Source organism: Myodes glareolus, chromosome 8 (assembly GCF_982192425.1).
Source record: "Myodes glareolus chromosome 8, mMyoGla1.1, whole genome shotgun sequence".
Taxonomy (NCBI): Eukaryota; Metazoa; Chordata; class Mammalia; order Rodentia; family Cricetidae; genus Myodes; species Myodes glareolus.
This window is the reverse complement of record NC_142033.1, coordinates 69224612-69247858: the sequence shown is the minus strand read 5'-3', so window position 1 is coordinate 69247858 and position 23247 is coordinate 69224612. Positions and strand designations below refer to the sequence as shown.

General features: G+C 47.7%; 1 protein-coding gene across 1 annotated transcript; it reads right to left on the bottom strand.

Moving 5' to 3' along the window:
- Positions 1 to 13148: 13148 nt before the first annotated feature.
- Bloc1s4 (biogenesis of lysosomal organelles complex 1 subunit 4) lies at positions 13149 to 14171 on the bottom strand. Its single transcript, XM_048415214.3, has one exon. It carries the CDS (start codon positions 14134 to 14136, stop codon positions 13489 to 13491), a length of 648 nt encoding a protein of 215 aa, XP_048271171.1. The 5' UTR covers positions 14137 to 14171; the 3' UTR covers positions 13149 to 13488.
- Between the last annotated feature and the right edge of the window lie 9076 nt (positions 14172 to 23247).

Below are 23247 nucleotides of genomic sequence, written 5' to 3'. Positions count from 1 at the left end.
TGTTTTAAAAAGAAGACGATAATTTTTTATTTAATGCTCTTACCAAACACAGGCCTGTCTCTGAGCAGCCCGCTCTTGTGTTCTCAGCGCTTACTCTGTGCCTCTCCTTTCTTTCTCTTTTTACCAACTTGAGCTCTCTCACACCAACTCGTCCTGAAAGTCTTTTTTTGTGTGTTGAAGACAGGAACCCTGGGTTTGCCTCAGTCCCTGAAAGATTTTGGGAACTCCTCAGGCTGCTGCTGATGACAGTGAGGAGCTGTGTCCCCATATTTGCTGCCACTGATAAGAAGACATGAAAGGAGAGAAGTAGAATTAGTGTTAGAACCAGGTCCTGGGCTAGAACCAGGCCTTGGGTTAGAACCAGGCCTTGGGTTAGAATCAGGCACAAGACTGTTACATAGGACAGTGACTTGAGAGCTTCTGTCCCCTGCTCTTTCTCCATCTGCCAGGACTGGAAACAGGTGGGCTGTTCTGGGATGCTCTGAAGCCTGTGCTCACCACTGTTTCTATCTTTCCATCCACAAACACATCCACCCACCCATCCATGTATCCATCCATCCACCTATCCACCCATCCATCCATCCATCCATCCACCCACCCATCCACCTAACCATCCATCCATCCACCCACCCATCCACCTAACCATCCATCCTTCCATCTAGATACAACCCACTGAGATTTATAGATTTATGCTGTCACTGGAGATCCTGGGATACCCTTCTCCTTCCTCTAGCAAATACCCTGCCCGCCCCATACTAAAGAGTACTCACCCTCCTACAGCTAATCTTAGTGTCTCTGCAAAATCCTGTACCCTTCTCACTGAACGGGTAGGAATGATAGTGTCTGAGAAGCAGGATCAGATTAGTATCATCTGTAGTAGTCACTTTGAGACCCCTGCATAGCACTGTTCTCCACTGGGTGGTGGAGACCTTGGTGCCCACCCACCCCAGGTGGACTCTAATTTCTACTGCTCTGGGAGATGAACGGTCATGATGGCTGGCAGCTTTGATACCAGCCTGGCCTGGAAGCTCAGGCCCCATGCTCGTCCAAAAGAAGAACTGGAAAACACCAGTTCACAGCCTTGAGCAATTTCAAACAGGTCGTTTGATCTGTCCCCTCCCCCAGCCTAGAGAGGGATTTCTTATTTGGAAAGTCAAACTCAAGGGTGATTCTTCTCACAAGAGAAGCCACTATCTGTAGCAGCAGAAAGAAGTGGAGCATGGGAAGGGCACAGTGGGGACAACTGGGGAGCCCAGATAAGGGTGGAGCCTGCGTTCTGAGCTAACTATGGAAGTCATCTTAGCGGGCAAGCTGGTGGTGTCAGACTGGCCCTGGAGAGAATGATTCTCTTTCCCCACCAAGCTGAGTTGCCGTGGTTCAGTTGTAGCCAGATGCCGAAAACTTGCTGCTGCAGACGCTCCAATGGGCTGCCGTGGTGCCACTTTGCTTCTTAAATCGCTCTCGGAGCTTGGCAAATGAGGGTTTTTTGTTTGTTTTGTTTTTTGTTCGAGACAGGGTTTCTCTGTGGCTTTGGAGCTTGTCCTGGAACTAGCTCTCGTAGACCAGGCTGGCCTTGAACTCACAGAGATCCGCCTGCCTCTGCCTCCCAAGTGCTGGGATTAAAGGCGTGCACCACCACCGCCCGTCAGGGTTTTGTTTTTGATCACCCTAGCGTTCATTTGTCCTTAAAGCTTCTCATATCGCAGATGCTTTGTGTTTGTTGCAGACAGGACAGAAAATAGAAAATGAGAGAGGACCTGACAAAAGTTAGCTTTCATTCCATCAGCTGGAAACATGTTTTGTGCATTTTTAGAGTCTATTGGGGAAGAGGCCACACCTGTGTCATCAACATTCAGGTAGTTTCTGATCTTCCTCTCTTACAGACATGGAAGTGCCGTCAGCTGGGTGCAGGGGTGCTGACCAATAGGGTAACTTTCTGGAAGTGTGATTTCTGAGGGTTTCCCTGTTGCGGTCACCATTGCATATATTTGAGTGATATAAAGCCAAGCCAATCTCTCCAGCTAAACACCCTCTGGGCCTGTGTGAGGCTGTTTTCAGTCACAGACCTCTGTAGAGTCTCTGGGTCAGAGTGGATTTGGCAGGCCTCTTCTGGCAAGCCCCTCAGCTCTCTCTACCGCTTGGCTTCCATACCCCCAGGGATGGGAATCTCCTTCTTGGCCCTGAATTTCCCAGCTCTTAAGACCCTGCCTCTGGGGAATGCACCCCTGGTCTTCACTGCTGATATTGGTTATTGACTCAGCAGAACAGACCCAGCCCCGCCCCCCCATGTCTGCGGTCAGCTCCACATGGCCTGAGCCTCCAGTCTGTCCCAAGCGCTGCCTGGTCAATGTCCTTACTTACAGAGTCACCGTTCCTTGCCTGGGGCTCCAGTGTAACTTCCTCCCTGGGGAACCCGGCCTGGCCACTCTGCTCAGGGGTCAGGCACTCCCATACCCCTCCCCTCCCCAGTGGATCACTGGGTACTCACTTGTAGCTCTGTTCTCCCCTCTCCCAGCCCCTTGCCGTAACTGGTGGCAGTCTTGAGGCTTCAGGTCATCTCTGTACCCAGAAGTTCCTGGGGTACGGTTCAGCAGAGGAGCACTTTCCTGACACACAGAAGACTTGAGTTTAATCGCCAACACTAAACCGAACAACAAAACCACAATACCGACCCTACCGGCTAAACATTTGGTGCATAGGGTTCTGACCCACCCAGCCTGAGAATCTTCTTGTAGGGGTAGCAGGTTCATTGTTTACTCCACAAGAGATAGACACTAATGGCTATCTCTTTGAGCTACTTTCACTGAATACCAGGGACAGGGGATGGGCAAGTCAGAACAGGCCTGGTCTAGCCCAAGTCCTTTGTATTGGGAATAGGTAGAATTTACTACCTCTGTGGAGAAAGGCAAGGCCAGGACCTGGACAGAGAAGAGGGAGAGAGTAGTGGAGAAGTGAGGCTGTCCACCCTAGAAGGGGATGTAGTGATATTTTGCTTGCAATCTAACAAATAAAGCTTGTCTGAAGATCAGAGAAGCAGAGCCGTCAGACACTAAAGAGTTCTTACCGCTATCAGTGCCCAGACCAAAGAGGCATCCTATCTCTACAGACGATTCCTCAGACTGGCTGCTGTCTCTATGAAACCTCAGACTGCATGCTCAGACTAAGTCCTCAGATTGCATCTGAGCTTCTGTCTCCTCCTGCCTTATATTCCTCTCTGCCCAGCCTTTCTCCACCTTCCTAGTGCTTGGATTAAAGGCCTGTGATCCCAACTGCGGGGATCACCTTTGTGTGAGCTCAGTTTCTCTTTTAGACAAATTCAATCTCAAGTAGCGAGGGTGGCCTTGAACTCAGAGATCTGTCTGCCTCTGTCTCCCAAGTACTGGGATTGAAGGTGTGTGGCCTTCGTGGCTAACTAATGGATTAGCTCTGCATTCTGATTGTCAGGCAAGCTTTATTTGTTAGATTACAAAGAAAGTATCACTACAGAGGGATGCTTCTGTTGAGTCAGGTTCCTTCCATGGGTTGGCAGCGTTCCAGGCCCAGGAAGCTGCAGGTGAAGACATTTGGAGGTCCTGTGCGCCACCTTGACATGGTCACTCAGACCACACCCATAGTGCAGTGTTGTGTGCTAGGCTAGGACTGGTGTCAGCTCCAAGAATCTGTCCTGCCTCTGACCTGATTAGGTGGTTGAAAATCCACAATAGGCAAGGCTTGCTGCTGGGCGGTGACTCAGTCCCTCTCCCGCCTGTGTCTCTGGTCTCATCAGTTAAGCAGGTGAACTGTTGCTCGCTGGGCTTCTAAACTTCTGATCAGGTGGCTAGTTTGCTCCTCTAACTAGCCAGTCTTGACCAGGACTTTCTCTGAGCCTGGCACTGTGCTGGAGCCCGGGGAGTGGGTATGATCTAGGTAGGTCCTTCTTCTTTTCCTGAGGCTTACTCTTTGCAGGGGTGTCCAACCCTTTGACACTGTGACTTGATGTTGTGATTTACAAATCTATTGGGCTGTGTTGTTAGCGCTCCTGGAATGCAAACACCTCTTGTACCTCAGGTTGGGCACACTTGAGAGTCTAGAGATAAGACAGAAAATACACAGAGGGAAAACCAACAGGGCAAGATGACAGAGAACGGCCTTCAGCTATGTATGCCCATCAAGGAGGAAACAGGGCAACTTTAGCTTAGTCTTGAAGAAGGATGAGGTTGTCCCATAAGGTCCAGATGGTCCGTGCAAAGGCCCTATAGCCTTTGGTGCCTATAGCTATAGGCAACACCTATAGCTTTGGTGTTGGGGCTCAGTGGAAAGACTGCTTTCTCTGCTTACCGAAAATGCCCGTAACAGATTGACCCTAATTTGAAGGAATTGCCAAGGGAGAGAGATGTCTCCATCTTTGGCCACACACAGCGCTTGTGTCATCCTGGAAACCAGCTCAGTGCAGCTGGCACAGTCTCCTCCCCAGGCAGGCTCCGGGCAGCGGGTCGCTGGGTGGTGAGGAGAACAAGGCTACATTATGAGAGTTTCACAGCCCGGCTGTGGGCAAACAGAAGGCCCGAGTGTGCCCAGGGACAGCAGACTGCTTAGAATAGATCATCGAGCTTGGCTCTGGGAGCCAGGAGAGCAGCCAGCAAGAACCAGGTCTTTATGAAGGGGAGGCCCAGCTTGGCACGAAAGGAGAGCATGCATACCTGCTCCCTATCTGCTGCTTCTGGCAGGTCTCTGGCTCTGGGTGATGCCACAGGCGCACACACTCGCAGCAAACAAAGTTTACAGGTAGACTGTCTGCTAGGGGATGGAGTTCCCAGCTACCTTCCCTCTGCCTCTCGCTCCAGGACACAGACAATTGAAACCAGTGGCCAATGGAAACAGCCTAGGAGGTTCTGTGCACTGGACGTGAAATGGACAACTCCCCTGTAAACCTAGGAGGTGGGCTGTGGAAGCCCTTCCTACAGAGACTGGTGGACAGAGAACAGCAGTCACATGACCAGTTTCATAGCTGGTAAATGACAGATGGGCCATGGAGCTTAGAACTGCCCGAGTCCGGGCCAGGTTCACACTGCAATGTATGTGATGTGGGTGTGTATGGCAGAACTCTTCTCACATTGACTATGGAGAACATCACTCAACATTACATGGCCAAACAACTGTCTATGGAGATTCTGGGGCTCAGGCATTGGGTGGGACTGCACTGCTGGGCCTGGAGAAGCTGATCCTTGATCAATCCTCAGTGCAGGACCAGGCTGCCCATCAGGGGCCTCAGTGCCTCTCCCCCACAGTCTTTCCTGGTTGCTGGTTGGGGCTTCTTCACAGTCTATATCCCTTTAGCTGAGCATCTCCATGGAAGGGGGCGGGGACGGGACTGCTGTAGCTGGTCATGGACACTGACCCAATTTCAGCCATACAGGAAGACAAGACTGGCGTAAACGACCTCTGAGCCCAGCACAAGTGGGGCTCGGCAGGTTCTCAGGAGACTTTCATAGGTCCATTGAACTCATCCATTCTCCATCACTGTTTCCAAAGAAGGAAACTGAGGCCAAGGGAGATGAATAATTGATTGGCCAAAGATCGCTTTGCTGGGCAGTGCTACACCACACCGCCCCCTCGTGGCCACAGGCAGTATGTCCTGCGCACAAGGCTAGGTCTTCTAAGGTGTTAGGGACCCGGTCCTCATGGGGCTAGGGCAGGGTCCTGGGTAACGGCTGCCATTGGTGTTAGTGACGGATGGGGGCTCTGCAGACCAGATAAGCTCCGTGACTCCTCACCTGGATCTCCCGGCCAAAACTCCCACACGACAGACTTTACAGACAGGAGAGGCTGAGGTACCTGATCACAGTCGCTTCGCATCCACCGCCACCCGACCGCTGCTCCTTTCCTCTCCTCCTTCCTAGAAAACCCAGCGCCTTCCTCTTGATCCCATGGTGTTCTCTGGGTTCGTGCTCGGGAATGTGTCTTTACACAGGGGGGTGCATATTTGTCTCTTATTGGAATAGGAAGACTTTCTGACCTCTCCCTCTCCCACCATCCCTCTCCCCTCCCTCCCCTTCACTACCCTTGACCCATCTGTGGCTTTTCAGGCACTATCTCACTCTGTAGACCACGCTGGCCTCCGACTCACAATCCTCCCGCCTCTGCCTCCTGAGTGCTGGATTACAGCCGCGTACCATCACAATGGCCCCGATCTTTCTCCTGGAGATCACCTATGAGTTTCACTGTCCCTCCAGATTTACCCAGTACCAGTCAGAATAAATGACTGGGATGTTGAGTGCCCCATGTAGAAACCACTTCAGCCCCAGTGCTTGAGTCCTTCTGTCTTCACTTAAAAACCTTATAGAAAACAAACAAACAAGCCAGGTGGCCATAGCACCCACCTTTAATCCCAGCGTTCTGGAGGCAGAGGCAGAGGCAGGCACATCTGTGAGTTCAAGAACAGCCTGGTCTACAGAGTGAGTCCCAGGACAGCCAGGGCTACACAGAGAAACCCTGTCTCAAAACAAAAACAAAAACAACACCTGATAGAAGCTAACATGGTGGTCCATGTCTGTAACTCCAGCACTTACCAAGGATGCAGAGGATCTGGCCATTCTTGGTTGCAGAGAAAGGTTTTGAGGTCAACCTGGGTTACATGGGACCCTGTCAAAAAAAAAAAAAAGAAGAAGAAGAAGAAGAAGAAGAAGAAGAAGGAAGGAAGAAGAGAAGGAGGAGAAAGAGGAAGAGGAGAAGGAAGAGGAGGAGAAAAGTAGATAAAGACCTGGTGGAGAGGCCGCATTCCCCTTGCGGCCACCCCAGAGCCTTTTAATGTGTTGCTTCTTGAGCTCCGCTCTGCCCCGTTGTATTCTGGACATCTTCTGGGTCCGGTTTGGGGCCCAGCATAGGCAATATTCACTTGTCAATGGCCCTGTCCATCCCAGACTACCCTAGAACAACACTGGGCGCTCTGCTCCTGCCAGATTAGATGTCCCCTTTCTTAGCCAGATGGTGGTGGTGCACACCTTTAATTCTAGCATTTGGGAGGCAGAGGTAGGTGAATCTCTGTGAGTTCGAGGCCAGCGTGGTCTACCAAGCGAGTTCCAGGACAGGTAGGACTGTTACACAGAGAAACCCTGTCTCGAAAAACAAGACAAAACAAAAGCTGTCCCCTTCCCTAGACCGCACTGCCCCACTCAGAATAGAGACAGCCTCTCCGTATTCACTCACCTGCTGCTGCCCTGGTTCTTCAGACTTGGGCAAAATCACACCCACGGCCTGCAGACGACCTGCTGGGGCCTGCCCAGCCCCTGCAACTACAAGAGCCAATTCCCCAGTGACCCCATCCCATAGAGCTGTGTGCACATCTTGACTCAGTCTCTCTGGAGAACTCTGACTGATACAGTGCGCCAGAGAGAACCTATCGGGGAATGGGCTGATGCAGGGATGCAGGAGGGATAAGGGGCGGGGGAAGGAGTGCTCCTTTAAGGCAAGCACACACATTAGGCTGGCAAGACATGGCTGTAAACCAAGGACACAGAAGAAGAGGTTAGAAGAAGATGCCTCCAAAGCCGAGGTCAGGGCACACAACGGGGACCAAGAATCTCGCAGGTACCAGATGCCGGCTCAACCTCCCCGTCAGCTGCCCCTTCGTTCAATTGTCCCTCTATCCGTCCCTGGTACTTTGATAGTACTTTCTAGTAGGCTAGTCTCTAGATGCCATTGGTTCAGAATGGACAAGGGGGACAAAGTTCAAGCCCTTCCCTTAACCAGGAGACAAGAATTAAGTAAATAAATGACCACGCTTTTCTTGGAGGAAGGTCAGAGCTATGAAGATAGTGCAGAGTGAAGGACGTGGCGATCGTGAGGCCTATCAGATGGTATTCCCAAATATTAGCATGCACCCTTCTCCTCATTCGCTACAGGAAGAGGAACAGACATTGTGCCTCAGCTTCGGTTCATTCTGTTTTTGTGTTCTGTGCGTCTATCATGGAGGTCCGGGTATCGTGGCTGAGTCCGTCTGCAAATCTTGGACGATGGAGTTTCAATTTCTTAAGGCTGTGGCTGAATACGCTGTTTTCGCGCCTTACCTGCGCTTGTAGCGCCCCCTTGTGGGAAGGAACTGTCCTGCAGTCAGATGATCCTGAGACGCTTTATTTACATAACCACTTTTTTATCTTTTCCTCCAGCCGGCTTCACACCACCGGGAGGATGCCCTCCCACTTTGGTCGACCAAGAGCCTAAAAGGAATGCTTTCGCTCTCCATTGACGGGCTGATGGTTTAGGTCACTTTGAAAAATGTTCTTGACTTTACAGCCTCTTAGCACGTTTAAGGTATTCTTAGAAAACATGAATTCTAAACATGTCCTGCCCTTATGTCTGGTGCTGTTAGGAACAAAGCCTGCACAGTTCCGCTAGAAATACTTGTGCTGTGTTTAACCAGTGTAGTCCAGGAACCATGGTTTGGATTATGCTGGTATCTGACATCTGCTACCAATCTGCCTTGTTCTTGGGTTAGGAATCACATATTTTCTCTCTGTGTTCTTGATCCTCCCATGGTATTGGCTTCCTGGCAAACATGATTTTATTTGCTTTCCTGTTTTGATACGATACCCAGCTATGGTATAGCTCACTCACTGGGCCAGTCTGACTGTCAGTCATTTGACAGACATATGAATTGTTATTGCTGAGAATCCAGGCAGGCCAAGCAGGGCCTATATAGCGGCCATCCACTTGTTGGTCATGTCTGCAGGTGGTGAGGTTGGCTGCTTAGATAAGGCCACAGCCTTACACAGCCTTACCCTGGGCGGCTCCCAAACAGGAAGTAGGGAAGTAAGTGAGAAGTGTTGCTGCAGTGTTGTCGGATTGGGGTTGGGTCCTGTGAGAACCGGCAGCCCACAACAGATTTTTGGTTTTATTCTAGTGCCCTTGAAAATTAATGAGAGCATTGGGTAAAGGTCAGTGTATCTGTCTCAGAGTTTTGTGGGGTGGAGTGGTTGGGGGTTGGTGCATGTGCATGTATGTGCATAGGTATGTGCATGTGTGTGCTATGCATGGAGAGGGCATAAGACAGTTTGAGATGTCATTCCTCAAGAGACACTCTTCACTATTTTGTTTCTTTTGAAATGGAGTTCCTCATAGCTTACCCGAGTAGGTTAGGCTGGCTGGCCAGCAAGCTCCAGGGATCCTCCTGCCTCTGCCTCACTGGTATTGGGATTACAGGTGTGCATCACCATGCCTGGCTTCTCTTCTGTGGACTCAAACTCAGGTCCTAGTGCTACAGAGCAAGCCTTTGTAAACAGACCCATCTCCCCAGCCAGACTCAGAGCTTTGCAAAGCCCCCTTGCCGGTGTTAACAATGTGGGAAGCAAGGAAAAAGGAACAGGAGACCACCCAGGGCTACTGAGTTGCTGCTGGTGCCCACGGAGCAAGAGGTGCACTGGGGGCAATCCAGTGACAAATTGGGTGTCACCTCTTTCTCCGCTAGCAGCAGGCCACTCTCAGCCTCAGAATTCAGAAGGCAGTGCTGTGACCAAGTTCAGAAAGTCAGTCATCAGTCAGGGCCACAGAGTAGGACTCTGCCTTTCTGTGACTCAGTTTCACATGACCTGCACTCCCCACCAGGCACCGAGCCCCTCTTTCATCTTGTTCACTTTGAACAGCAAGAAAAACATCCTTAGGAACTGGCCCCGCACCCTCCCATGAGGCCTTTTCTGAAGGCTGTGTACCCACACTAGTTAGAAATTCCAAGCCATTATTAGCATCTTCCTATTGTGCAGTTTTAACCTCCACCCCTCCCTCGTGTATGTCTCTCTCTCTCTCTCTCTCTCTCTCTCTCTCTGTGTGTGTGTGTGTGTGTGTGTGTGTGTGTGTGTGTGTGTACAGAGTCTAGATCTGTTTCACCTAGAATGGCTGGCCAGAGACCTCCTGAGATCCACTTGTCTCCACCCCTCAGTGCTGGGGTTACAGATGCACATCACCGTGCCCCAATTTTCTGCCCAGCTGGAGAGGTGGACTGATGTTGTCTTGCCTGCACAGCAAGCACATTACCCACTGCCATCTCCCTGGTCCTTTTGTATCCCTTGTGTCTCAAGAACAACTGTTACATTGGCAGACAGCCACGCACAGTAGTTTACATATGGTCTCCAGCTGCTTCTGCACTATAAGCGCAGGTGAGCAGCCATGGGGCCATATGCCTATGATTTTACAACCTTGGCCAACTGGTCTTTTGGGAAGTATCGACTGCTCCCTGTATCAGCCAGTCAATAGGAACAGTTTCAAGACTGACCCCTGAAAGTTCTGGCTTGGGAAACAGTCACAGGCTGCTTGCTGCCCCTTAGTAGAGATCATATTGTATGTATGTACACACACACACACACACACACACACACACACGCGCGCACGCACGCACGCACATGCGTACTCCAATCCAGATTGCCAGAGGCCGGCATCAGCTGAGAAACATCTTTATCCTGGGAATCTTAGCAGTTATACTTTTGCAAATAAGTAGACCTATCCAAGGGTGCCTGGCTTGCGGGCTGCACATCCCAAGCTTTGCCAGTCATTTATACTAAGTGAGGGTGTTCCAGACCCCAGCTGCAGAGATGACTTATAGTTTTTCTTATTTTTTATTTTATGTGCATAAGTATATCTGTTCACCACGTGCGTGCCTGGTGCCCTCAGAACTGGAGTTATAGACAGTTGTGAGTCTCCCCAGGGTTGCTGGAAATTGAACGGGTGTCCCGTAGAAGAGAAGCCAGTGCTCTTAATCACTGAGTTTAATCTTAATCTCTCCAGTCCCTGGCCTATATTTAATGAATGGGTTAGGAAGGTGTTTTTCTATGTGTTACTAACTTGGGAATACGTAGAATAAACAGTTTTCAAAGATCCAAGAAGGCTCCTGGGGTGTCAGACAGTTGGAAGGAGGGAGCCAAGAGGCCTGAAGGCGGCATTGCCAAATAGTATTGGAGTGCCGACATTCCTTTTGTTTTTGAAACAGGGTCTCACTCCCATCCTAGCCTGGAACTATGCAGCTCAAGTTGAAGAACCTTCTGCCTCTGCTTCCTGAATTCTGGGATTACAGGCATTAATCACATTTGGCTGAACCTCCATTTTGAGGGCAAATGACTTTTATTGATGTCCTATGCCGTGCCAGACAGCAACTCCTCACACCAAGTAAGGGGGGGGGTCACAGATCTCTACTAGAAACCCCCAAAGCATCCACTAACTGGAACTTCAGACATCTAAATGTCTTAGAAATAAGGTTCACAGGCAAGTGTGTATGTTATCTCCAGAACCAGGCCTTCTGCATGGACTATCTGAAGGTACGTCATTAGCTTTAAAATGTTGAGTCTCAAGATCTCCTGAGTAAATTGGGAGCATGGGGACCTTGGGAGAGGGTTGAAGGGGAGGGTAGAGGCAGGGAGGGGAGCAGAGAAAAACATTGAGCTCAATAAAAATAAAAAATAAAATAAAATGTTGAGTCTCTTTTCCTAGTGCTTACCAATCTTTTACGCAGCCTAGCTTACAGTTTTCTAAGTAAATATCTAAGTAACATAATCAATGTGTTACTCTAAGAATGCTTAACTTGTGCTTTCTGGAACTTAAGGATTTTACTATATAGACACTAAATCTATTTGAATATTTTCATACTTTGTCCTAGTTACTACTCTATCTTCAGCATGATTAATCCCCCCCCCCAGAGATAGGTAAACCATCTTTTGTTATTTTTTTCAATATAGGGTTTCTCTGCATGGCCCTGGCTGTCCTGGAACTTGCTCTGTGGATTAGGCTAACCTCGAACTCAGAACCCTGCTTGTCACTGTCTCCCACTAGGATTAAAGGCATGTGTTCAGAGTAAACAATCTTTGAAAAAAAGATGTATTTGCACTCATCTGTACTTCTGTGTCTGGGCGTGCGTTTGTGCATCTGGATGCAGGTGACCTCAGAGCTGGAATAGGGCATCAGATCGATCTTCTGGGGCTGGAGTTTCAGGCAATGGGTGTGGGGCATGCACCACACTCTCTGAGCCAGCTCCACAACCCCTTATGTAACCAATCTTTTCTTGGGGTTTTTGAGACAGGGTGCAACTCTTTAGTACAAGTTGGCCTGGAACTCTAATTTCACATTCAGTGACTGCCATGGAAATATATTAATAACTAGATCCTGAACAGTAAATGTAGGTCACTTGTTTGACCTACAGCTCCTCCTAAACTTGTGTGTTCTTTGATTTGAACCACAAAGCAAATGAATAAATGTCACCATACAACATAGGTCTATAAGAAGGCAAAGAAGTGATATTATCAAGTTTAATTATTTACTGAGACAGGGTCTCTTTATGTGGCCCTGGCTATCCTGGAACTCACTATGTGGACCAGGCTAGCCTCAGACTAATAAAGCCTCTGCCTCCTGAGTGTTGGGATTAAAGGCATGCTTCACTCTGCTGGCTAAGTCATTTATTTTCTGATATATTTCTTCTTAGCTATCCAAGCAGTCTTGGAACTTACTCTATAGCTTAGGCTCTCCTGGTACCTGTGATCTTGCCTGACTCCTGAGTGCTTGGATTTTAAATGTATGCCATCACACCTGGCTCCATTATTGATTTTACTTACCTTCACTGACAGCAATACACTCCTCAGCTGAGTGCTTATTTGGGGTTACTACCTGGGAGAACCAACTTAGGGAACAGTAGTTTGTTGGTAAGAGAACTATAAACATTCTATATCCCCAAAGTAAAAGAACAAGACCCTCCCACTATTACCACGGGACCAAAGGGGAAGGAGAACAGTGAAAAGAGCAGAAAGGTTGGTTTTCCGCACGAGTTTTTGAATAAAGAAGTTGCCTATTCTTACTCCACTACTCAAAACATAAATGACAGGCTTATTTACAAACAAAACAGGAAATATGCTAAATAATTTCCAGAAGGAAATCTCTTTCAATGAAATCTAACATTTGAGTTAATGTGCTATAAATCAACACTGATAACCATACATTAATATGCTTGCTATGATAAACTAAGCCTTTGACTCATACTATCAAATACAACTTCAGGACTCGCTGCAACAAAACGCCCAGTTATTGTTATCTTGAGAAACTGTTTTATCTCCTTTGGTTTATAATCTGCAAAGCTGAATATGATACTAATTAATCTACCATCTATCCTAGAAGGCTACAGAAAACTGAACCACTCACTGTTAGGATTTAAGAATACAGCTTTAATTTCTTGGTCACTTTTGATCATATAAATATATAAATCTTAACAAGGTAACACTGGTAACTCTAATAAAGGTCATAAAAATAACAGCTCTGCCATATTGCACAGGTAAATTAATTCAGTTGGCTTTCCCAGCCCCCCACCAAACAACTTTCGGGTCATAACTGGAAGACACGGGGATCTATGCTCTCGACATTGAACGATATCAAGTCGTTTGCAGAAAATGAACTTTCAGAGTTCACATCCTGACAACATATACACCAGTTAGCAGGATCTCTTAAACAAGCGTCTCATTGGAGTTCCGCGGTAGAGGTGCAGGCTCAGAGCTGCGGTCTGTCATCGCAGCCTGGGAAGTGGTCCTCGGTCCGAAACAGGACCGGCGGCTCGTAGGCGGCGCGCTGGGGCCCGGTGGGCGCCGACTTGAAGAGAGCGGGAACGCTGATGGTGTGCAGCAATCTCCGGAAGGCCCGAGGGAAGGTCCCCAGCTCGGCCTCGGCCTTGGTGACCTGCTCCTCCATCCTGGCCACGCTGCTGCCGATCATCCTTACGAAGGCCTCGAGCTTGTCGATCCGGCCGTAGATGCGCCTCATCTCCACGGCCTTGGCGTGAATCTGCGGCACGCCCTCGCTCACCACGTGGGACGAGTCTCCGCGAATCATATCCAGCATGCCCACGAACTCGTCCACCCTGGCCAGCAGGTCCTCCAGGCTGGCGTCCAGAGCCTCCACCTCGGGTCGCGGCCCCGTGGCGGGCAGCAGGCTGGAGGCGTAGCCCAAGGCGGCGCGGCGCAGCAGCGGTAGATCGCGACCCGGCGCGTCCTCGGGGCCGTCATCTTCCCACGGCCCGGAAGCGCTGCTGTGGCTCTGCGATACGTGGCCGCTGTCCCCGCTCCACGCAGCACCCAGCGGCTCAGCCTCCTCAGTCGAAGCCTCTCGCGGGAGGGTTCCGCCCGCGGGTCCGTCCTCCATGGCCCGCTCAGCCGCTTCCGGCGCTACGCGGTTACGTCAGGATCCCGTATTTCCTTGCTTCCGGCGCCGACTGACTACATCATGCTCTTACCAGTGTGCTAATCCGTCCGTATTCTCAGTGCTCAATTGGCTTCCGTCCGCCTTTATTGAGTGTGTGCCTGTTGTTTCTACATGTTCATAATCCAAAAAAGATGACGATTAGATGATAGATGGGAAGATGGGTAGATGACAGATAAATAGATTAAGTCAGTCGTGGCACAGGCCTTTAATCCCAGCCTGGAGGTAGAGGCAGACAGATCTCTTGAGTTCAAGGCCAGCCTGGCCAGTTTCAGGCCAGCCAGGGCTGCATAGTGAGACCCCATCTTAAGCAAACAAACCAATAGATAATTGGTAGATGGATAGATGGTAAATTGACAGATGATAGTGTAAGAGGATTAGAATAAAATAAATCTAAAGATGTCCATGGAATCCTTCTTGCTTATCCTCACAGCCGGATGACCTCTGTTTGTCCACCTGTCCTGTGTCCAGCGAGGTCAAGTCTCTGCGGATGGTATGATATTCCGAAGACCAGCCTGGGGAGTCAGGGACTCCAGGCATTTGAACTCGAGTAGTGCAAACAAAGCACGTCTCAGTTTTATTATTAAGGCAAGCAAAACATGAGGTGACATTTATAATTAAGCAGATACTACAGCAAGAAAACACACCTGGTTACCGCGCCCGCACGGTCTGGAACCACGAGTCTCGGCGGAGGGTGTCCAGGTTGAATAAAATCCACAGAGCACGAGGTTGAGGTGAAACAGCAGCTCGTTTATTGTTCTGCTGGGGCTAGCTTTTATACCACGGCACCAAATGGGGAAGGGGCTGCGAAGGGACTGTCACCTGACCCAAGGAGGAACTCTTACCTGACCCCAGTAGGGGTCAAGGACTGATCACATGCACTCCACCTTCACCTGTCCTCAGTAGGGACTGTCACCTGACCCCAGCAGGGATCAAGGAATAATCACGTGCACTCAAACTTCCTCATCCAACTCCAGGAGCAGAGGGAAGTTAAGGTTCTTTGCAGATAAGCACCTCAAATGGGGGCAGGGAGATATAACTCGGGGTAGCAATTCCCACACCTGGTTTCATTGTCATCTTTGGTCTTGAGAAAAGAGCCAAGACTTTCTCCCAGGTCTTCGCCTTTCCCACAGTGATAATGTAAATGCACCATGTATCCTTAACGTCCCTGCTTTCAAATGTATTCACTGATTACTATTTATGTAATTCTTTCTAGAAGACCATCTGTGAGAAGAACATTCTGCACTGTGCCCCACCCATAGTTCACAGTAAGTCACAGCTTTCGTACACAAGCTCCCATATCCATCCATTGTGTAGGACCCACCCACCAGCACCCATGAAAAGTTCCTGCCTGTTTCTTTTACCTTACCAGTGATAGTAAAATAAACTGTAAGCAAAAACAAGGGAGGTGGAACATGAAATTATCCTAATGATTGTTCGGGTGGAAGCTGATGTGTTCATCTCAACCTCTTATGAAATAATAGCTCCCAACTATGGATGCCATCAAGGTGCTGCCAGGGGAAAAACATAAGATAGGAGTAAAATCCTTAAAATTCTTAGAAACATCCAAGGCAGCATCTCCTAGTACCATGCAGTCTGGTAGGTCTCTAGGAAACGTAGGGTCTTATTTTTTAGTGTGGTCATCTGAAAACAGACCTAAGGCAGCAATTGAGAAAGTGGGAAGCAATCGAGAAAGGCTTGGGCAGTTTACTGTCGATGCACTCATACACAGGCAGACACCCACACACATAGCACAAAAGACTGGGTGATAGAAACAGAATTGGAGTTTTGTTAGGCGGTCAACACATACTCTTTCTTGGTAAAGTTAAAATGAATTCTGTCCCCACTGGGAGTTATGAATTAGGGAAAAAACAACTATGATCAACAAAATAGAGAAAACTACAAACTGTGTCAGTTCTTCACATGGCAGCCCATCTGTCCCAGCTGGCTGAGTCCATCGCTGTGAACCTAGAACACAGCTGGGAGGAACTTGTTTTGCACACCGTGAGTAGTCAGCTTTTCATATCCAGAGGTTAAAAAAAAAACAAAAACAGAAGTGCTAACCACTTATGGGAATGCTACTGCTTTAGTTCAGGTCCTCTGATACACTTGCCTTCTAGAAACATCAGGAGCTGGGCGATGGTGGCATATGCCTTTAAACCCAGCACTCGGGAGACAAAGGCAGGTGGATCTCTGTGAGTTCAAGGCCAGCCTGGTCTACAAGAGCTAGTCCTGGGACAGGCACCAAAGCTACAGAGAAACCCTGTCTCAAAAAAAAAAAAAAAACAAAAAAAAAAAAAAAGAAAAAAAGACAGAAAGATACATCTGGAAAGTGTTAACAGTATCTCCTCTCTGCCTTTATGCTTGCCTGTTTCTCTTTCCTACCTTCACACTCTCCTCTGTTTTGTGCATGGTCTAGGTTTTCTTCCGTTTTCCAACACACTATGCTTACACAGGCATACCTTGGGTGACTGTCCACCTGGAACTGGCATTGTGTTTCACTGGGTGGTTTTACAAACTTCCTTATGGTGTCTATACAGTGATTTTGATATAAATATGGATTTTCAATGCATTCGGGCCTTCAAAGACAACTTTCACTAGAGGAAGTTGCTTCAGAGGATGTATTTTTGTCACTCTACTGTGTTTTGAAGAGTGAGATATGGCTGTATTTTGCTGTTATCTGTATGACCCGATCATTTTCAGCATCTTGTAGCCTGTGAATTGTGGTCAAAATCTACCAGTATTGGTATAGTTCAAGACATGACTGGACTGTAGCTGGTGAAGACTGTGTGGATAGGACTCCTTTGCACGGATTCAGAAAATGGGTGGCTTTGTCTGTCATTTGGAACTTCAGTTCCTCTGTGAGGCAAAGGAGGAAAGTTTGCATGTGTTGTAGCATATTGTCTGACATGTGTGTGTTGTGTAACTTTGGGTTAATTTAAGAAAATCTGTCTGATAGTTTATGGTAACAAAGCTTGAATAGAAAGCAAGAACTGTATGCTACTGTCACAAAGCCCTCCCTATCACAGGGGCTACAGAGAAGAGCATCCGAGACGGTGGGCATAGATGCTGGAGAAAGGAGAAACATCAGGGCCTAGGCAGCAGCTCTGACAGGCATTCAAGGTACAAACCAAAACTCATTTGTATTTATTCACCTGAAAAGATTTATCTAGAAAGCTGAGTTTTGTTTCTGTTTTTTTTGTCTTTTGTTTATCTATTTAAAGAATTGTGGAAATGGAGAGGTGGTTTAGTGGTGAAAAACACAGGCTGCTCTCTCTGAGGACTTGACCTTGATTCCCAACACCCAGACCAGGCCGCTGACAACTGCCTGTCGCTCCAGCTGTAGAGGCCCAGGTGCCCTCTTCAGGCTTCTGTGAGCCCCTATACATGAGTGGAGCACACTCACTGACACACACACACACACACACACACACACACACACAGTGATCACAATCTTCACAAAAAAGAATAGTGAATTTTTTGTTCAGATAACAGAAGTCCCTGTGGGTGTTGATAAACAAGTCATAGTGAATCCTTTTTAAAAAACTGAAAAAAAATTGATATTCTCCCTTGAGTCCTCAATGGCAGAATGAACTTTGTGTAGCTTGCCAGGCTCCCAGTAAGTACTGTGGGAGACAGTGGTTTATGGACTCATGGTAATGAGGTGGCAGAATAAGCCTTAGGCGTTCCACTGGCCCAAGCCCTGGCCTTTCGACTGTGGCAGTGTCTGATGTAGTGGAATGCACATCCTGTGTAAGGCACTAGTAAAGGCAAGACATGGATTGAGGAGAGGTGTGGACAGAAATTAAACTGGGAATGATGTTATGGCATATCACAAGAGCCAGAAGAGGGAGCCACACCCCCATGGGGGCATCCGGAAGCATTTTAGGGCAAGTGATGTTGCTGGGCTTTGAATGCTGAGTACAGTCCCTGAAAGGAGAAACTGTGAAGGCATCCGAGAAGCAGGAAGCAACAGCCTGAGCAAAAACTCCTAATTTAGGCTGGGATTGCAATTTACAGAGGGAGAGAGGCATTCTGGGAGAAAGGGTGATGGAGGTAAGCAGGTCTAGGAGGTTCTCATTGAGGAATTCATTCATTGTCACAAGCCTGTACTTCATTGAGGTCTCTTCACTTTACAGTTTTGCTCAGGATCATAGTCAAGCCGGCAGGCTTTGGTTCCTAGAACTGATAAATATAATCATCTAAGAGCAAATACATGCTCACCATAAGCATGGACACACCTTTTGGGTTGACGTGTAAAATGGAATCACATAATGTGGCTGCCCCCCCCCCACTCATGTACCCTGCTTTGCACCCTGGCCTCATGTTAATGGCTTTGTGTTCTTCAGTGAACAGGTACCACTGGGGTCATTGACACTTTATGATTATCTGGGGAGTGATGATTCTGCCTATAGCTCACAAAGCTTATTCAATTTCAGTTTAAGGGTTAGTGGAAGAATAAGAGACAGGGAATTGTCTCAGGTACAGTTTCTATAGCTGTGACAAAAACACCATGGCCAAAAAGCAAGCTGGGGAAAAAGGGGTTTTCTTGGCTTATACTTCTATATCACTGTTCATTATTGAAGGAAATCAGGACAGGCACTCAAACAGGGCAGGATCCTGGAGGCAGGACCTGATGTAGAAGTCATGGAGGGATGCTGCTTACTGGCTTGCTTCACATGACTTGCTCAGCCTGCTTTTTTATAGAACCCAGAATCAGCAGCCCAGGGATGGCACCACCCACCATGGCCTGGGTCTTCCCCCATTGATTACTAATTTTAAAAATGCTTTACAACTGGATCTCACGGAGGCATTCCCTCAACCAAGGCTCCTTCTTCTTTGATGATTCTAGCTTGTGTCGAGTTGACAAAACCAGCCAGTACAGGAACCACACAGAAGTACAGGTAGGAACCAGGCCTGACCTGAGCAGAGGAGTGGGAAGGTCCAGCTGGGCTTTCCTGGAACTGATTTGGTGTTTGCCTCTGTCAGTCAAAAAAAAAAAAAAAAAAGTACCATAACCACTCACCCTAAAGTCTTGGTGGCTTATTGGATGGTGAAGCATCTGTCCAGACTATTGTGCATCATTTTGATTTTATTTTATTACATTTATTTATTTTTAATACATGTGCACATGGCACACACATGGAGGGCAGATAAAAAGGCTCATGTCTTTCCCAGTTAGCTCTCTCTCTCTCTTTGCCTCACACTTATGAATCAGACACACGATCTCAGTTCCTGCCTGCTGCCACGCTCCCCAACGTGATGGCTGTGAAGCGCTAGAACTGTGAGCCCCTGGTTAAATGCTTTCTTTTGTAAGGCCCATGATCATGGTATCCTCCCATGGTGTGGTGAGGTATCCACCAGAGAAAGCCACTTGGACATTGGGTCCAGCCTGTCAGGCGCCAGCCTCGACAAAAATACCTTTCTTCCAGAGTAGAGGTGTGAGAATTTAGAAATATAGTAAAGAGTACAAAGATGCGAACAAAAATAATAAAACACAGAAACACATAGGATAGTATCGGGAGGGAATTTCAGTGAGTACTGAAAATTCGTCCGTGTTTTGTTTTCCAACAGCTTAATATACCCCTGATTTCAAGAGGTAGAAGTAGAGCAAAACGACTGCGTTAACATACAAATTGAAAGTCGTACACACTCACGACTAGACCAAACTCTCTGCAGGTGGACTCCCACTCCCTGGGTGGAATCCCGAGTTATTTCCATAAAGAGAACTGGAATTCAGTTGCATCCTTAGATTTTGTTTTAGGTAGGAACCAACTACTTCCCTGTTCCAGGAGCACAAGGTCTGGCTTCTAGCCACACCTGCTGACAACAGCCTTGATAGAGCAGAACTCTGATTTACAACTAGGTGGGACCTTTGTTTGAGGTGGAAGCACAATAACCTTGAATGAACTAAACACAAGTCCCTAACTCTCTGACCTTTGGCCTCTTTGGGCCCCCACGCAAACCAATGGAAACTCTTCATTAGCCAGTTGGTGACTATGCTGCATGTTCAGGGCTCGGGTACAGTCCTTAGACTTTTCCAGGGGGGGATCTTTTAAGCACAAACCCCATATCCTGGGTTGGCACACCTCAGTCAGCAAGAACAGTTAGCCAGAGGCAGAACTACAGAAGCCAGGAGGCAAGGTTAGTACATTTAGGGACTTTCTGTGAGCTATGGACTATGAGGGACTAGGTCTTTGTTCTTGTTTTGGAAGGTGTTGCCGCCAAACATGTTGGGCCTTTATCCACATGCTGGGTAACTTTCATCATGACATCAGTTGTGCTAAGATCTGGAGCCTGTTATAATGGCAATAATAAAGCAACTAAGTATTCAGGTCCAGTGAGAGACCCCCGTCTCAAAAATTAAAGGTTAATATTGACCTGACTTTTGCCTCTAGCCTCTATATACCAAGACACACAGATATACACCAGTTACACATTGCCACAGTCATATACATCATCTTAGTTAGGGTTTCCATTGCTGCCACGAAACACTAGGAGCAAAAAGCAAGCTGGGGAGGAAAGGTTTATTTGGCTTACACTTCCAACATTGCTCTTCATCACTGAAGGAAGTCAGGACAGGAACTCAAACAAGGCAGGAACCTGGAGGCAGGAGCTGATACAGGAGGGGAGCTGCTTCCTGGCTTGCTCAGTCTGTTCTCTTAAGAACCCAGGACTACCTAACCAAGAATGGCAGCACCCACAATGAGCTGGGCCCTCCCCCTATCAATCACCAATTAAGAAAATGCCTTACAGACGGATCTCTCATAGAGGCGTTTTCTCAGTCAGGCTCCCTCCTCTCAGATCACTCTGGTTTGCGTGTCAGGTTGACACAAGACTGACTAGCCAGCACATACACTGTACACATTTTAAAAAACTGACTACACAGGAGCTGTAGAGACAGCTCTGTGGCTAAGAGCACTTGTTGCTCTTACAGAGATTCTGGGTTCAGTTCCTCATACCCACATCATATGGCTCATAATTGTCTGTAATTATGGTACCAAGGGATCTTATGCCCTCTTGTGGCCTCTAATGGCACCAGGTACACAAATTATTCATAGACTCCTTTTAGGCAAAACACTCATGCATAGACAATAAAAATAAATCTTAAAAACATTTTTATGTATTTTGTCTGTAAATATGTCCGTGTGCCATGTGCATGCCTAGTGACTGCAGAGGTCGGAAGAGGGAGTTGGCGGCATTATGGGCATTATGTAGGTTCTGGGAGTCGAACCTGGGTCCTCTGCAAGAACAAGCACATTTAGCACATCTTTCCAACCCCCAAATAAATCTTAAAACAAAGAAAGCTGTGCACATAAACAGACATGCATACACATTCATGCCCTATACAGATGTGCGTGCCTCCCTGGAGTATATGAATAACATTCACACCTAAATCATTTTCAATCTTTTCAGTATCCCAAGATTCATCCTAACCTTGTTTTCTTTGAGGGCTTGAGCCTCCTGAATCATTATTTTATTATTTATTTATTATTTTTCTTTCAAAACAGGGTTTCTCTGTGTAGCTTTGGAGCTTGTCCTGGAAGTTGCTCTGTAGACCAGGCTGGCCTCAGACTCAGAGAGATCCTCTGCCTCCCAAGTGCTGGGATTAAGGGCATGCACCTCCACTGACTGGTCTGAGAATTTTATGTGTGTTTGCATGTGTTTGCCACATGTGTGTACAAGTTCCCATGGAAGCCAGAAAAAGGTACTGGATCCCCTGGAGCTGGAACCACAGAAGGCTGTAAGCCACCTGACATGGGTCCTCTGGAGGAACAGCTAGTTCTCCTAACCACGGAGCCATCTCCCCAGCCCCTTTTGAATCATTCTTCACCTTGGGCTCCTGTGCAGAGCATTGCAGTGAGACTGTCATAGCCCTTGCTTGATGAAATGGACTTTAGAGGCATACATGGTTTCGTGTGTATTTCTTGTCTCATCTTCATTTCATAAGTGATTATGTGTCAGTAGAATCTAAGCAACTGCCAAGTTACTCTGCCGCTGGCACTGGCTTCGTCAGCAGCTCTGGAAGCCATTAGCAATTAGTCTATCCTAGATGTATCTGTCATTCCCAAACTCCCTTTTCACTGCAGTTTGAGACTTCATGGTGTCTTCCACAAGACTCAGCGGACTCCCCTGCCTTTCACAGCTGCACTGACTGGCGAAGACTGGCCTGGCCACTGAGTTCCGTTTCTTCTGGAAACACTGTCAGAGCCTGATGTCCACGTGACTCATCACAGCAGTTTTTAAATCTGCCCACATCTTCCTACTCCCACTGTGGTCCAGCAGCAACTGCGAGCCCCCTGACTCTCTCTGTTTTTCCTTGCTAATACTTAAAGTACAAATTTTAAAACATCACCTGGCTTTTCTCTGTAGATTATCTGTCTCTAGGAAGGAAGTTGTTCACTGCTGAATTCCCAGAACTTAGACCAGCATGTGATTGACACATGATTGGTGCTAAATACTCAGGACAATCAAATGTCAATAAGGCACGAAAAGTAAGTGTGTGTGTGTGTGTTTATACATATGTGTGTACCTATGTGTAAGTACGTGTGCCTATGAACATGTGTGTGGAGGACAATGGTTAACATTAGGTATTTTCCTCTGTCATTCTCCATCCTATTTTTAATTGCATATTTATGTATTTTGTATGTGTGTGGGTTTTTGTGTGTCATGGCACAAGTGTAGAGATCAGAGGACAATGTTAGAGGTCAGAGGTCACACATATGTGTCACTATGCCCAGCTTTTGAAAATTAAATTTAATTGTCGGCTACCAATGCAAAGATTTCAGCCGAGATTTCTAAGTCAGACACCCTGGGTCGTTCTTGAAAATTCCCCTGCTCAGTGCCTCCCCACTCCAGTCTGTACCAAGACACTTGGAGTCTGCCTGTGCCTTGAATTCATCAACTTGTTTTCAGGCACCTCAAGCTTCTAGCATTAACTATCTAATGGACTCTCAGCTTCCAGTGTTACCCCAATCCTGTTAGCAGATCAACGTGAGTGAATTGGGTTTTTATTCCCCAACTGGTTCTTAAAAAATTCCTTTTGTCTTCTGG